Source organism: Dermochelys coriacea, chromosome 3, assembly GCF_009764565.3.
Source record: "Dermochelys coriacea isolate rDerCor1 chromosome 3, rDerCor1.pri.v4, whole genome shotgun sequence".
NCBI lineage: Eukaryota > Metazoa > Chordata > Testudines > Dermochelyidae > Dermochelys > Dermochelys coriacea.
Window position 1 is genome coordinate 128,202,525 of NC_050070.1, and position 15,739 is coordinate 128,218,263.

The 15,739-nt window shown below is 46.0% G+C and overlaps 1 protein-coding gene across 5 annotated transcripts in view; it reads left to right on the plus strand.

Moving 5' to 3' along the window:
- The first annotated feature begins 4,228 nt into the window (after positions 1 to 4,228).
- LOC119853859 (centromere protein J-like) overlaps positions 4,229 to 15,739 on the plus strand; it is a 66,655-nt gene continuing 55,144 nt past the window's right edge. For 2 of the 5 annotated variants that reach the window (XM_043511292.1, XM_043511296.1), the window contains exons 1-2: positions 4,229 to 4,761; positions 13,274 to 13,881. In XM_043511292.1, coding sequence (XP_043367227.1) covers positions 13,444 to 13,881 — 438 coding nt within the window. In that variant the 5' untranslated portion in view covers positions 4,229 to 4,761; positions 13,274 to 13,443. Of the gene's footprint in view, positions 4,762 to 5,012; positions 5,223 to 13,273; positions 13,882 to 13,981; positions 13,987 to 15,739 lie in introns of those variants that run through there. The other 3 variants (XM_043511291.1, XM_043511290.1, XM_043511295.1) reach the window with 3 other exon arrangements.

Genomic DNA, 15,739 nt, shown 5'->3' on the forward strand with positions numbered 1-15,739 from the left:
TAAAACAACATCCCCTTGCTACAGTGTACACTTACTTCAGACTTCTGTGACACATAGCAGCATATACTTATGTGGTGGAACATGCCAGGCTCCACCTAAGGAGGCTTCAAGAATGGCTAGCATCGGAGTATGCCCCCTATTGACATAGTCTAGACCAGTGTTTCTCAACCTGGGTCACAAGATGGGTTTTGGGGGGTTGCAAGTGCAGGACCAGCATTAGGGGGTAGCAAATAGGGCAGTAGCCTGGGGCCCCACTCCATAGGGGGGCCCCGCAAAGCTAAGTTACATGCTTCATCCCCGGGCAGCAGGGCTCAGACATCATCCCCCCCGTGGTGGGGCTCGGCCTTCAGCTTGAAATGTCTTACTTGAAAAACATTCAGGAGTTGCTTCTGAATAGCAGAAAGCCTTCAACTAGGTATACTTACCTTGCCAAATAGTAACACTTTTATATCTGGTCTCAGCAGATCTTATCTATTGCACCTAAAACATCAAGGCGTGACAGTGTCATGACTGGGACATAGGCGATCAGACCAAAACAGGCCAGTGGACAGACCTGGAATCAGAAGGCATGCAGTGTCAGGTTACCAGGAGATTGGGGTCAGGCATCAGGTTACAGACAACAATCAAATAGCGAAGTTGAGGACAAACTAGAGTCTATCACAAGCAGGATCTGGAGCAAAGACAGGCAGGCAGTCTGTGTTGTTGTTGCTCAGACAGCTCCCTTTCATGGCTTCCTGGTTTAAATACTGATACTGGCCAATCAGTGGGCTGTGAGGGGCTACCACTCAGGTCCTGCTGGGCGCTACTTTCTGCTGAGCCCAGCTTCACAGGGTCCTCTCATGGGAGCCCAGCCTAAGACTTCTGGGGTGATGTGAGGCGTGAGTGGCCTAGCACTCCCAAGGTTCCAGATCTGCAGGTTCTAACAGTTAGTTCAAGTAAAGTACATTTGGCAGCTATGTCAGCAATCCACCCTCCATTGGATGTAATAGATAGTTATAAAGGTGGAAAAAAACAATCAGATTTCTAAAAGGGATGCAACAATTATACCCTCCGGTTCAACAACCTGTTCCCCCATGGAATCTCAGCCTCATGCTAATGAAGTTAATGGGGGCTCCCTTTGAACCTCTTGTGATTTGCTCCTTATTCCATTTTCTTTATCATTGCAATAACCTTAGCAAGGAGATTGGGCAAACTGAGAGCCTTGGTCTCAGAACCTCCTTACATGGTTTTCCATAAGGTTAAAGTTTACCTATGCCCTCACCTAAAATTCTTGACAAAGGTGGTTTCCAATTTCCATGTGACCCAAGCAATGTATTTGCCAATGGTCTTCCAAAAGACTTACGCACACAGATAATCAAAGGCTGTATTTGTTGTATGTGAGGCGGGTATTGACCTTCTATTTGGATCACACCAGACTATTTTGATCCTCAGTGCAGTTATTTGCCACAACTGCAGACAGAATGAAGGGCAAACCGTTTTTCACGCAGAGGATTTCCTCCTAGATTTGCTCTTGCATTCGGTTTTGCTACCAATTAGCTAATGTCATGCCACTCCCAACAGTACTGGCACATTCGACTAGAGCACAAGTGGCGTCAGCGGCTTTCTGAGCACAAGTTCTCCTTTTCAAGACATTTGTAAGGCAGGAACCTGATCATCAGTTCACAATTTTACTGCTTATTATACCATTTCCCAACAGTTCAGGAATTATGCCACTTTTCAACAGATTTTTCTTCAATCACTGTTCAGGTGGACTCCGAGCCCACCTCCATATTAATCTGTTTATGCATCACTACAGTGGAATGGACATGTGCAATCACTTGAAGAAAAAACGGTTACCTACCTTTCTGTAATTGTTGTTCTTCGAGTTTTTTGCATGTGTCAGTTCCATGACCCTCCCTCCTTATCTTCTCTATTGGAGTCTATCGGGCAAGAAGGAACTGAGAGGGGTCAGGGGTACCTCTGCCCTCTTAACCTGGCATGCAGTGATATGTGGCGACAGAGGGCACTCAAGCTGGCCCTGATGGTACTGCTGAGAGAAAGAGTTCTTCAACAACTGCATGAGGTGTGCATGCATCTACAGTGGAATGGACATATATAATACACCTTGAAGAACAAATTACAGAAAGAAAGGTAACCATTTTTTATGTGCCTAGGCCCCCTATACAATGACTGCAGAGAGAAGGGTGCCTTAGAATGCAATCTGAAAAAGCCACTATGAGGTCGGGAGCTGCCTAAACTAGCCAATGGGAGATGTCCAGGAGAGGTCTGTATCCTAAATCCTGCTGCCCTCGCAGAGATAGATGCCTTCCCACAGCCTGAATTTGTGCACCTATCTCTGCAGTGATCCTGCAGTGGTGGAATCTACAAGAATCCAGTATCAGAGTGTTTTAGGAATAATGCAGGAGAAATCTACTGCCTTAAGATGGGAAAACTATAAAACAAATATGCATTCCCTACATATTCTCCATTTTTGGGACAGAATTGGGTACACCTCATTTGTTCCCCATTCACAGACCCCACTTGTCTCATGATGACTTTTTCTCTTTATCTTCATTTACTGACATTCCGTTTCTCCTGCCCAGAGGCAGAAACTTAAGTGCTGAGGGAACTCTTAAACTGAAAATGTAGGCACTGCATGAGTTTAGGCACCTACAAGTTTCAGCAGATTTGTGGAGTGCAGTGGTGCCTAAGTCATGGGTTTAGGTGTTCAAGTACCTTTGTGGGTCGGGACCCCTGTTTCGCTTTTAGTAGGATGTTCTTATCTGTGATCTGCTTTTGCATTCTTTTCCTGCTCCTCTCGAGTCTACTAAACTGAATTTAGCATTCTTTGTTAGAGAGAAGCTTTGTGTAATCCAAATGAAATAGCATTTTCTCCTCCAGTGTAGTTTCTGCTGCCTCAAGCTGAGTTGTTTCAATGTGACTGATCAGCATCTCAGACAAATGAAATGGGAAGAGTAATAAGCAAGGTAATGCAAATGGACATGAGGAAATGACAGTAGGCAAGGGGGAAGAGACAGGTAAGCAGCAAGGCACACAGAAAGATAAGTATAGTGGGGAGAGTGCACATAGGAGAGAATTTTTTTCCGATCACAATAGTGGCTCCTTTTGCTTACAGACAAGATTCTAGTATCTTTGTGTTTTAGAAACAATGCAGGAGAAATCAACTGCCCGCCTAAGATCAGAAAACTACAAAAGAAATATGCATTCCCTTCATTTTAGGGACAAAACTGGGTACAACTTACCCCTGTTCCCTATTCACAACCCCCACTTGTCTCATAATGATTTTTCCTCATTTGTTGATCTTCCCTTTCCCGTTGTTCCTCACTTTTCCTCCCTGGGCCCCTGGCTTTTGGAGTCCGGTCAGTACTGGACACTGCCAGGTCCCCTTTTCAACTAGACTTTCCAGTTAAAAACGGGACACCTGGCAACCCTACGTGCCTGACACAGAAGCCAAAAAGAAGAGTGTCCGGGTAAAAGCCAGAGAGGTGGCAACCCGTGTTTGTGTGTAAGTAGACGCACACTGCGAATGACATCATTATTTTAGGTAAACATGCTATAGAGTAGTAATTCTCAAAGAGTGAGTCCCCACCCCCCAGTGGATCACAGGAAGGGACTAGATAAGTCGCCTGTCACTGCCCCTCCTCCATCACTCCCTGCCCCATGCATGCCAGAGAAGTGCTTCTCTGTGTGCTCTGACTTCTAACAAGCCAGCGCAACAGGCCGCAGTGTGGGGAGTGGGACCTGGCTCCAGTGGCTGACAGCTGAAGCTGAAAACATCACAGAGGTCTGGTAAAGTCAGGGAGTCCATGCCTGGCCATGACGAAATGGTATCCTTAATCATCAGGAACTCTGGTTCAAAGTGGTTCATAAAGCTCACAGTGCACGACAAGAAGGGAAAATGTAGCTGACACCAGGCCCCCTGCCCCTTAGGAGTATTTCCATGGATCTTCAATGTGCGCCCTGAGCAGACCGGCCTTCGGGGGTTAGCCTGTCAAACTGCATCTAGCACCGCGTACCCACGTGCAGCATCCCCTGTCCCGCAGCCCACTCCACTCACTCACTCGGGTGGGGAGGCTGCAGGGCTGAAGAGCTGTTACCAAGGGCAGCGAGATGCTCCGCCTCGGTGTTCGCCTGGTGCCGCCAGCGGGGAGCGGTGCCCTGCGCTGTGCAGCCTCCCCCAGGGGCTCTGGGCAGCGCCTCTGGAGACACGTGGGGCCGGTGGGCGAGGCGCCTCTCGTCACTGGAGGCGGCTGCTGGGGTGCTCCCCTGGGCAGCTCCTCCGCTCCCGCCCGGCGGGCGAGCTCCTGCCCCAGGGCGGGCTCTCACTGAAGGGCCACGGGAGGCAGGGACAGAGAGACGGGACGCCGCTTCCCTTGCCTGGGGCCGCCCTTGCTGTTTACAGTTGCTGTAGCTACCGCCGCAGCTCGACGGCGCCGGGCTGCTGCAGGGCTTGGCCGCTCCCCGCGGGGACCCGGGACTGCAGGGAGCGGGACGGGCTCAGTGGCGCGGGGCTGGCTGTCCAATGCAGCGTCCTCCCGACAGAGCCGCGGGAGGTGTGGGTGCTGGAGCGGCTGCTGAGGGCCCGGTTTACGACACCGTGTAGTAGCAGATGGAGGCTGCTCTCAAAGAGCCACTGCTGAGGCTTACAGCCCACCGCGCCCGCAAGCTTGGAAGCTCCCGCCGTGGCCGCAGGAGACTCGTCGGGCTTTAGGGCCCCAGGGGAAGGCTGCGGCAGCCAGGGCCCGGGCTTGCTCAGGGCAGGTAAGGAAGGCAGTGCCTGGGGGAGACGAGCGGCGGCTGCTGCCGGGCGGCTCCCTGGGGGCGGGCAGGCCGGGAGGGGCTGGTGCGCAACGTGGAGAGCCCAGCCCCGGCGGGGGAGGAGCTGTAGACGCTGGGAGTGAAGGCTTAGAGCCCGCTGGGGCCCGGGGGGAGGGGCCGCTGGGCTGGCTCGGGGCTAGGCACTGAGGACTAGAGCCAGCTGGTGCGGGGGGAGGGGGCAGGAGCCAGCGTGGGGGGCGGGGGGGGGGGAGAGGCACTGTGGATGCTGCCCAGAGCAGGTGCGAGCCCTGCCGCCTGGCGAGGGAGCCCGGCCCCCCACGGCTAAGTGCCCTGCCTGCCCAGGGGAAGCGCTGCCGCGGTTTCGCTGAGCCCAGGGGTCTGTGAGGAGGGGAGAAGTTGGGGTGAGTCTCATACAGCAGCCCGCCCCCAGCCTCTACTCTGGGGTGAGGCAGGTGTCTCCCGTGGATATTAACCCTGGCAGAAATGAGGGGGGCACATGACCCCATCTGGCCCCCACCCCACGCTTTGCTCTGAACACAAGAAGAGGAGCAAAGTCCAAGTGCGTTGAATGGGGAGCTCTATTCTCTGCTGCCCGGCCCCATTTCGGGGAGGGAGGGGGTCATGCCCCCACCTAAATTCCCCCGGGGACGCATGCAACCTGCTGGGATCACCCCTTCTCATTAGCATCAAGAGCTCGATGGGTGAGGTGGGGTGAGCCAGAGCTGCAGGGGAATCCTTCCTTGCTGCCACTTGCGGAAAGGGGTTTGCTCCATTTCAAAACATACAGAAGAAGGGGCCCAAGTCCACTGATGTCAGCTCTATTGACTTCAGTGGGACTGCTCCCAGTGTAAACAATAATATCCATCAGTAAGGGATTACAGGATTGGGCCCCAGGGCTGGAAATATTTTTTGTACATGAATGTTTGCTCTCAGATTAATTTACAGCAGTGAGTTCCACCAACTCTGCATAGGAGCTCTCAGGCAGAGCAGCCAGGCTGGTGATGGGCAATTTAATGAGACTACCTGGTCAGACATTCCTTTGCTGAAATAAACATATTCATTCCTATAAAATCAGCGGACCATTGAAACAAACATACTGCACAACAGGAGTTCGATGAAATAAATAAATAAACAATGTACAGAAAACAATTGCTAATTTAAAATCCATAAAGGCAGTTAAGGAAGCATCTGCTACAATCCCGAGCCTGCAATCAAGTCCATGTAGTAGGCTCCTTGTATGTACAGAGTCCCATTTACTTCAGTAGGTGTCCACCCACATGGAGCTAATTGTAGGATTGGGCATAAATGCCCCCCATCTCTGCAATCCCTAATTTTCATATCAAAGCATAACTAGTCCATAGAGAAATGGTGTATCAGGAACTTTCTCTCAATTAGTTTACATAAGTAACTATTTTCTGAAAATATATATATCCCAGTAAACCTAGAAGAGAAGCAAGAAAAAAATTTTTTTGACTGCAAAGATTTTGTTGTTTTCTTACGGGGGGGGGGGGAAGGCAACATATTGCCCTACATTTTAACGAGCATTGCTTTTCCTGGGACTGGAAATCAAGAAACTGATTTAAAATTCTGATTACAGTTTTAATCTGTTGTTTTAATTATTTAAAAAATACTGTAAAGAAATTTGTTACCAAGTTCTTGACACTTCAGGTGTATCTGAACACAGAGGGACCTGTACTCACATGGGTATATCATCTCTCTACTCCACTGGTATCCAAGCAGAATTATATTATTATTTTTGAGAGTCATTCTAGGCAAAGTGCTAGGCGAGGGGGTTGTAGTCTGAGCCAGACCAGTAGCCATCCATCACACCAAGAGGAGGAAGCTGGATGAGAGTGGTGCAAGGCAACTGCAGGGCCTATTTCTGTTCTTTTGTTCGGTCATGCCTCTGAGTAGAGTTCCTCTGGGCAGTATCCAGTGACTCCTTAGATGCCTTTGAGGAGCAGTGGGCGCTGTCGGGGGTTATTTGCTTCATGTCCCCTTCTGGTTACCTGATTTTCACCCTATGACCTTCACTCCCATCCCTTGGTTTTTCATTTGTTGTCCTTCACTGTTACTTGTGGCCTAGGTTTGCTGGCCCTCTCCCCCTCAACTGAGGAGAGGGCCTTTAGTGCTGAGTGGGTTTAGGCTCGCCATCTCCCAGAACTATATTAGGTACACACCTTCCCACTTCTGCAACAAGTGAAGCAATGTTCTACAGACAACAGCCTCCTCCACTACACAACACTGATTCACCTCCAGAGCACCATCTAGCTTGTGTACTGAATGAGACGGGGTCCTGTCGGAAAAATAGTATATGATGATCACTTGGATGGATAAAGGCTGTATTATAACGCATACACACAAGGGGTCCAAATTAAGATTTCACAAGGAACCTGGCATTTACTAGTTTTTGCAACTTAATAATGTTTTTTTCACATTTGAGGGGGGGTATAATTTCTTAGTTTTTTAAAAAAGCAAACTGAAAAAACCATAAATTCCTAATCTGGCATTATATTGACCACCACATGGGTCAGCAGCACTGGAACCTTGAGATCCACCACACAGACCTCTGTCACTTGAGGTAATGGAGTAACTGGTAGAAGTAGTATGTTGTCATCCTCTAGTTAGAGCAGCACTAGAGGAGAATGGATCACTTTGCCAGTGTGTTTCAAGATACTGGCAGGCAACAGACGAATGGTGAGACTCAGAAATCTTCAGTTCCATTCTAAGCTCTGTAAGGGTGTGTTCTCTAGTGGACACAGATTCTTCTGTCCATTATTGCCCACACTGGACCCCTTCTATCTCAAGCCCTCCACCCTATCCCTGCCTCAGTCCTGTCTCTTGCCCACCCTGGCTCTTTGTCCTATTTCCAGTCTCTGCTCCTCAGATTGCTTATCCTACTCTTAGTATCCTCCGCTACATTTTCATTTGTTGTCCCTCACTGTTACTTGTGGCCTAGGTTCGCTGGCCCCCTCCCACTCAACTGAAGGGAAGGGCCTTTAGCTCTGAGACTGAAAGGGGATACTGATAGTCCTGAGACGTAAGACTAGAAAAAGGAAAAAACTTGCGGACCCGCAACTATGTGGGTGCTGGAGGTGCCAGATTGACATATTTGGGTGGGAGGTTAGATTTAGAAGTTAAACTGTCCAACACGTCCGTGAGCAGTGAGCATGCTCTATCCCTTCACAGCTCCTAGTGCTGACCATATTTTATCCCCTTTCAGTCCCAGTCTCCCAGCAGGTACTTTTCTCGTCTTGCCCAGCCATTCCCAGTCCCACTACCACTACTCCTGGTTCCTTGTCTCCAGTTTCCTTGCTCAGCCAGTCCCAGTTTCTTCCCTATGCCCCAATCTGTCTCTCTCTTCCCCTGGTTTCCAGTCATCCTCTCTAGTTCTCCTAAAAGAAAAGGAGTACCGGTGGCACCTTAGAGACTAACAAATTTATTAGAGCATAAGCTTTTGTGAGCTACAGCTCACTTCACGAAAGCTTATGCTCTAATAAATTTGTTAGTCTCTAAGGTGCCACCGGTACTCCTTTTCTTTTTGCGAATACAGACTAACACGGCTGCTACTCTAGTTCTCCTGTGTCCTTTCCCCATTGGGTCCCAGTATCCCTCCCCAGGCTTCTCATCCAATCTGTGTCTGCCTTCACCAGCTTCTTGCCCCAATCTTCTCCTCTCAGCCTCCTCCTCCAAATTCCAAACTCTGGCTCTTGTCCCCTCTGTGTTCAAGTACCCGTGTAGGCTTCCTGGATGCCAACAGGGGGGTAATTGGGAACACAGGAGAGACAAGCTTTTGCTCTCTGTTCTGGTGCCCAGTTGCACACTAGTCCCTGTATCCCTACTATGGAGGGAGCATGCTCGTTCTGTGGGGATGGTGCATGTGTAGTCTGGTCTAATATAAGAACAGTGAGGGGCTGGAACATGCTCAGTTGCCCTGTGAGAATGGTGCATGCACGGTCTGGTCAGCACTACGAGCTGTGAGGGGATAGAGCATGCTCACTGCTTACAGACGTGTTGGAGATTTTAACTTCTAAGTCTAAGAAGTCTCTACTGAGCATGTGCAAACTGAGAGTTTTCAAAGGCTTATAACTTGGCCAAATTTGGGTGGATTTTCACAGGAATAGCAAAAGATGCATCTCTGACACAGAGGCCACCTCCCTGCCAAATTTCAAGCCCCCACTTCAAAGCTTGGACAGACCAACGCTTTTCAAAGAAAAGGTTGTCAAAAATGTTTTAACATGGGGAAAACAATAGATTATTTCCTAGTCTCATTCTCAGAAATGACTGAACTGTTTTGGCTGAGCATTTCCAAAAATATTCAAGCAGAAGCAGACATCCAGCATGGGACATTTCAACCCAAACATTTCAAGTTTGGCAACATTATAAGAACCTGTTTTCAGTTGCTTATAATGGAAATATCAGGCTAACTTAGTAACCGGTGGTGCTACCAGCCCCACCGATATCATTCCCCAAACAATGCTTTTTTATTTGAGAGAAAGGAGAAGAGCAGATTATTTCACCAGGCACATTTAATTTACCTGGGGAGCACCTAGATCAGAGATCAGCAACCTTTCAGAAGTGGTGTGCCAAGTCTTCATTTATTCGCTGTAATTTAATGTTTCACGTGCCAGTACATTTTAACATTTTTAGAAGGTCTCTCTCTATAAGTCTAAATTATATAACTAAACTATTGTTGAATGTAAAGTAAATAAGGTTTTTAAAATGTTTAAGAAGCTTCATTTAAATTAAAATGCAGATCATATCAGTTTAGTATGATCCTTGCCCTTTTCTTTTCCTTGCTGAGTTTTCCAATGTCCGCAGGCCAACAGCGGGTGAAGCAGGGCCGGCGGCTGGGACCCCGGCTGGCAAGGGGCTGGCAGCATGAACCCCAGACCAGCAATGAGTTGAGCGGGACCAACGGCTGGAACCCCAGACCGGCGGCGGGCTGAGTGGTACAGCCTGCTGCCGGTCTGGGGTTCCGGCCGCCAGCCTCTGCCAGCCGGGGTCCCGGATGCAGTCCATCCAGGCCGGCAGTGGGCTGAGTGGGGCTGGTGGCCGGGACCCCGGCTGGCAGGGGGCTGGCAGATGGAACCCCAGGCTGGCAGCAGAGTGCCACTGAAAATCAGCTTGCGTGCCGCCTTTGGCACACATGCCATAGGTTGCCTACTCCTGACCTAGATAATACAGTGATGGGTACTATAGAAAACCCCCGCATTGACAGACATCTATCTTATTGGTCTTGGATTTCTAAAGAGGCAAATGTGAGTCTTCTTGTTGTTACTTAAGCTTTTTAATTAAGAGCCTGCTGATAGTGGATATCTCCTCCAGTCAGCGCGTTTGTAGCTGAGGGTTTTGTAGTTGACTGCTGCAGCTGTGCTGCTGTAGCACTTCAGTGTAGACACTACCTATGCGGCCAGGAGGGGTTCTCCAATTGCTGTAGTTAATCTACATCCGCACGAATTTTTCCGTTGACCTAGCATTGTCTACTCCAGGGTTTAGATCGGCTTAACTACGTTGCTCAGGGGGGTGTATTTTTCACATCCCTGAGCTGAGTCAAACTAACTTTTAGTGTATACCAGCCCTGCATATCTTCAGGCAAGTTCACCCCCGTCTTATAACTAGACTTGGAAGGATTAGATTTTTATTGGGCAAATGTCAGTAAACATCGATTTCATAATACACACACACTGTTGAAAAAACATTTCCATTGGCAATAATCAAAAATACAGATGGGAAAAATAAGAAAAAAGCTGCTTGAGAACTTATTAGGGTTTGACGTAAAGATATTTACTTTGTATATTTACACACATGATGTTGACAATTAGTGTTTAACCATTATAAAGTGCAAGTTTTTGAATCTCAACATCTACTTCATTAAAAATTATTGTCTGACCTTCCCATATCCTCTGACTCCTCCATAACTTCCCACAACAATGAAAATTTAAATAGATAAAAATTAGCTTAAAACCCATAATTTTGTGCAACTGTGACTATTTAAATAGATAAAAATAGAATAAAATATTTAACCATAAAAATCAATATTATTGGTCAAAATTATAAAAAAAAAAAATTCTGCTAAGCCTACTATAACTGATACTCTTATCCTCACTCTGACTTTGGCATCCGGATCACCGCAGAGCAGGGCAAGTGATGCTAATCATAATAAGTGGATCTGGAAACACTGGATCAGCGATCATGAATTCTCCGAACACTGAGGCTCTCAGGAGAGGAAGAAGAGAGAAGGTCAATGCTGATGCAAGGCTCTTCCATTGCTAATCAGTTACAGCCAATAGAATTGGCTGGGGCCTTGAATGAGATTAATATATGGCATTCAAAGAATTAAGCACATGCTATGCATGATAAAATCTGGCAGACTGAGTGGAAGCAACAGCACGTAATGTCATGTCCAAAGTGTCTGAAAATATTCATTTTGCTTCATTCTCAGCAGCCCAAATCACTAATCACATCAGAGTGATGAATAGTTTGGTGTTTGGCATGTACAGTAATTTTATTACTACAACTCCATGCTTGTCAACTGCACTAGCTCACAAGGAAAGCTTAACGGAGGCCAGGAGGGGATATTAAAAGAAAACCCTTACGATAAAACCACACTCAAAGTAAAAGTAGTACAACGAAATCTACAAAATGTACCTTCTCTTGGGCTCATAACTAATAGATTTTAATGGATTCTAATTTATAAAGTTTGTTAGTGCTAGTCTTTTAACATACAATATGCAGATTTAGTAGTTGAATGCTGTATATTATATTCTTGCAATTATTCAAAAAGAGAAGTCTACTTTGCTTGAAAATTAAGATAAAATATTATTTACTATGCTAATGTTTTCACTTTCATGCCTGCCAGATAATTTTAATAATCAGGTTTTATTTCTGTCTTGGCTGTCTTCTTCTCCTGTCTCTTCATTATGCAGTGTTGGCTTCTGGATTCTTAGCCGGATATTCACTATACATATCTTTTAACCAACATAACCTTTCAACCTGATTTTTAAATGACTCTAGTAACTGAAGTTGCCTCCCTTGGAGAGCAACTGACTTTCAGAAACATGAACTGGAATTATGTGTGTGCACTCAGAGGAGGTGCCGACAGACTCTGCACAAGCCACCCTGCCATGCTGTATTTAAATAGAAATTGCCAGTCATGCAGTGTAAACGCTTGTGCTCTAGGCACTAAGATAAGATCACCAAACTCACATTTACTTCTGGTCTTATCCAGGATTGGAACCCAGCTCTCCGGAGATGAAAGGCTAGCACTAGCAAATGGTATGCACTATCTGTGATACACCTGTACGTTCACATAACATACTGATATATGAAATGTTATGGGACTAAGATTTTTGAGTTTCTATTGTAATTTAAATTTTTGTATTCCAGACACCTTCTGAAACTGGAAGCCTGCATTTCAAACAAGGAAGAAGGTGTTAAACTTTGACTGATTAATATCTTAGTTTAATTTTTTTCAAATTGTTCATTATTCCCACCTTTTATTTCCCAGGACATCTTGTCTTCTCCCAGTCTTCTCTAACCTGCAAGCACTTAGACTTTACTCAACTTTACTCAAATTACATGTCCCATTGAACTCAATGGGGCTACTCACATGAATAAAATTACACATGTAATGCAAACAGCAGTGAGACACCAATTGCAAGCTGTTAGAAACAGAGACTGTATTTTAGGTATTGTACCAGCACCATGCACATCTTCAGTGGTTAACTAATAATAATAAATGATCAAGATAAAATGGGTCTGTATATCATATTCAAACCACTTAAATTGAAGTGGGGAGAAAAAGTCATTAATTATCTCAAAGCTTAATCTATTGAAGAGCCTATATTGCATTTCATAGAAGGAAGAGAAACTGCCTATGAATCAAATTAAAATATACCTGGAAGACCCCACTAAGTTCAACTGATTAAATAATTTTTAAAATCACCTATGTAGAAAATGGAGCAGCCAGCCATTCTCTCAGAGAGGAGGACTGAGAGGTTAAGAAATTTTAAAACAGGGAAATGTGCTTTTTTTTGTCCCACAGCTTTCAGATGCCCTAATCTTCTTAATCACCTGAGTCAAAGAGAATGGGCTGCAAGTCATGAGTGTATTTTCCCCTTCCTTTTATAACTAAGCTTTCTTCTGAGCTACCTAAACCTGTCAGACAGTTTTTCAGTAGTGCACTCTCTGCATAATCATCTTCTGTTCTCCATGTTTCTTCTGTGGTGGTTGGCCACAAAGCAGATTTCTCTGATCCTAAAGGCTTACGGTGAAGCTAAGGGACAAGTCAGCTCACTTCTGAAGGATGTTTTTGGTGCTGAAAAGTATATTTTTTGCAGCATACTTTTATATCTGCTTCCCATCTGTGTGACGCTTTGGAATTTAATAGTGAGCAGTTGGCAGGCAGGACACTCCCAAGTGGTAGAAATGTGGGATTTTGTTTCTTGTTTTATTGTGTGTTTCCTGACTGCATAATATTATTTTTTGACAGTTATTATGGATGGAAGATCCTTTGCCTTCAGCCTGAAAAAAAAGCTCTGGGATTAAAAAAAAAAATGGAGGCACTTGGTAGTATCCACTCGGGCCATCGCTTTAGCACTGCATGCTTATTTTCAACTGCATTCACTGTCTGTCTATAGGGTGGAGTTCAGAAAGCGGGATATGGAAGCAGATACTCTCAAAGATGAAGACCATATGGCTGAGTGGACTGCCAATGATCCAGCAAGACTGGTGCCATCTCCTAGCAAAATCGCCGGGAAGGCCATGTCCTTTTTGCCCCTGGGCCAGATAAACAGCACAAATGGCTCATTCAATGAACAGTTTATACCCTTCTGCTACTCAGCAGAAAGCAGTATGATGGGCAGTAATGGCAGCTCATCAGATAACAGGTTTCATGGCCAAGCTTTTCAGGATGCAAAGCAATTCAATTATTTGGCCAACTCTGCTCTTTTTCCTCATTTGTTGGCATCCAGCGTAACTCAGACTGGAATTGTCCAGGCCAGTAAAAGTAATGACTCGGAAACACTCAGTCCTTTCTCTGCTGCTGCTCCTGCTCCTCAGATAAGTCAGGAACCCCTACGCTACAGAAACATGGAACAGGTGAGTTTGCTTTAAGCGTTCATTGCATTTCAGTGGAGTAAGAGCACGCCTGGTTTTTGAAGACTGCACAAATAACGTCTAATGCATTGCCCTAAGAAGGAACAGGTCTGCTAACTTTTGTGTCTGCAACGGAGAGGCTTTAGTGGCAATGCCAAGATGTGGAGTGTGACCCTGTGTCTGATTAAGCTGTTTTAAAGCCCTCAAGGAAATAAAATGCTGCTTGTTATGATAATTTGTAGTAACAAATTCCTTTTTCCAAGAACAAATCAGTTTGTTCACCCCTTGTTCCTGTCGTTTTGATGTTTATTCCTCTCCATTTCCCTCCTTTAGGAAGAATGCCAGACTTTGGTAGCACATCATCATGTGTGTGAGAATGACATGGGAAACCAAAGTTGGGGATTTTTTTTCTGTGATCACTATTGTCTGTCTTCTTCCTATGCCTTTTCCCTTTTCTTTTTCTTTTCTCAACTTTTGTGTCCTTTTCCTCCTCCTCTTCCCTTTTGACTGTCCCTTTTCTCTTTTTTCTTCTTTTAGGGGCAGACAGACAGCTGGACAAGAGTAGCTCTGTACTGTCTCCTGCACCAAAGCAGCCTGCTGCACTGGGTTTCTAACTACCAAATAAAACTGCACTATGGACCTATAATAGGCAACAGCTATAATAGGCAACAGCTTATCTGAAATGTAGGGTTCGTCTACACTGGAAATCTTCAGCACTTTTCCCATCGTTGTGCAGCGCCACTAGAGATAGCAATGGCAGAAGCAGTAGTGTTGACGAGGCACAGACTTTATTTTACTACTGCTACCCCAGGGAGATGCCTGGTAATAGACCAATGTTGGTAAAAGTGCTAGTGTAGACAAGGCCCTACTTGAAGATCATGTCTAGCAGGCGAATGGAGTTTGCTGGGGCTTAGTTATTTAAGATTAGGTTGCCGTGTAGAGGGTCTGCAACATTTTCTGTGAGGTGTAAACTTATCTTCAGTTTATTGTCAGGCAGTTAAAATCTGGCATAGATTTTGGAGATCCTAGATTTTCCTTTAGGAGCTTGCCTCTGTCTTTTTGAAATGCTTTTGCTAGAGACTCCTACAGAGAAAGAACATGTTTAAGTGGCTTCTGTGTATAGTGCTTCCCCAGTGAGACCAGAAGGGGCAGCAGGAGAATGAAGATAATGCTCTCAGGGAGGCTGCTAGAGAAGTACAAGATGCAGAAATAATATAGTCACATTATTACTGTTTGTTTAATTCCTGAATGAGATAGGCCTTCACAGAACATAAAGAAGACATGGCCCCTACCCCCAAAGAGTTTGCAGCCTAAGCAAAGATGAAAGGCAAGGAAGACAAATTGCAGGGGCGGAGTAATGGAGGGAGGATATGCACAAAGACTAGAATGTTGCTTTTTCTCTGCTAGGTTATGAGCTATTCCCTCTCCGCCCCGCAAGGGTTAACTCATTCCTGCACTGCTAGGGGCTGGAAGTTTTGATCAACAGAGAGGATAGAGGAAGCAGGCCAGTGGGGGGAACAGCCAAAAAGCAGAAGGGGAGAGATGGGAAGGAAACAAATAAGGTGAATGGGGAGTGCACGAGTGAAGGAGAGAGAAAGAAGGATAGACTGACTAGAAGGAGCAGTGGGAAGTTTAGTAGCAGCATTTTAATTTGGGGCAGATTTGGGTCTCTGTTTCTCTGGATCAGGAGTTCTATGGAGGTAGGTAGCTAACCCGCTTGAGTTGGGGATAGAAGGATAGTGCCTGACCTGTTCTATTCCATAATACTTTAATGCTTGAGTTGCCTATGACTGTGGCATTAACAGCTGTAGAGTGCCGTAAGTCCTGAAATTTTAGGGGCACTCTTAAATCTCTCCTTTCT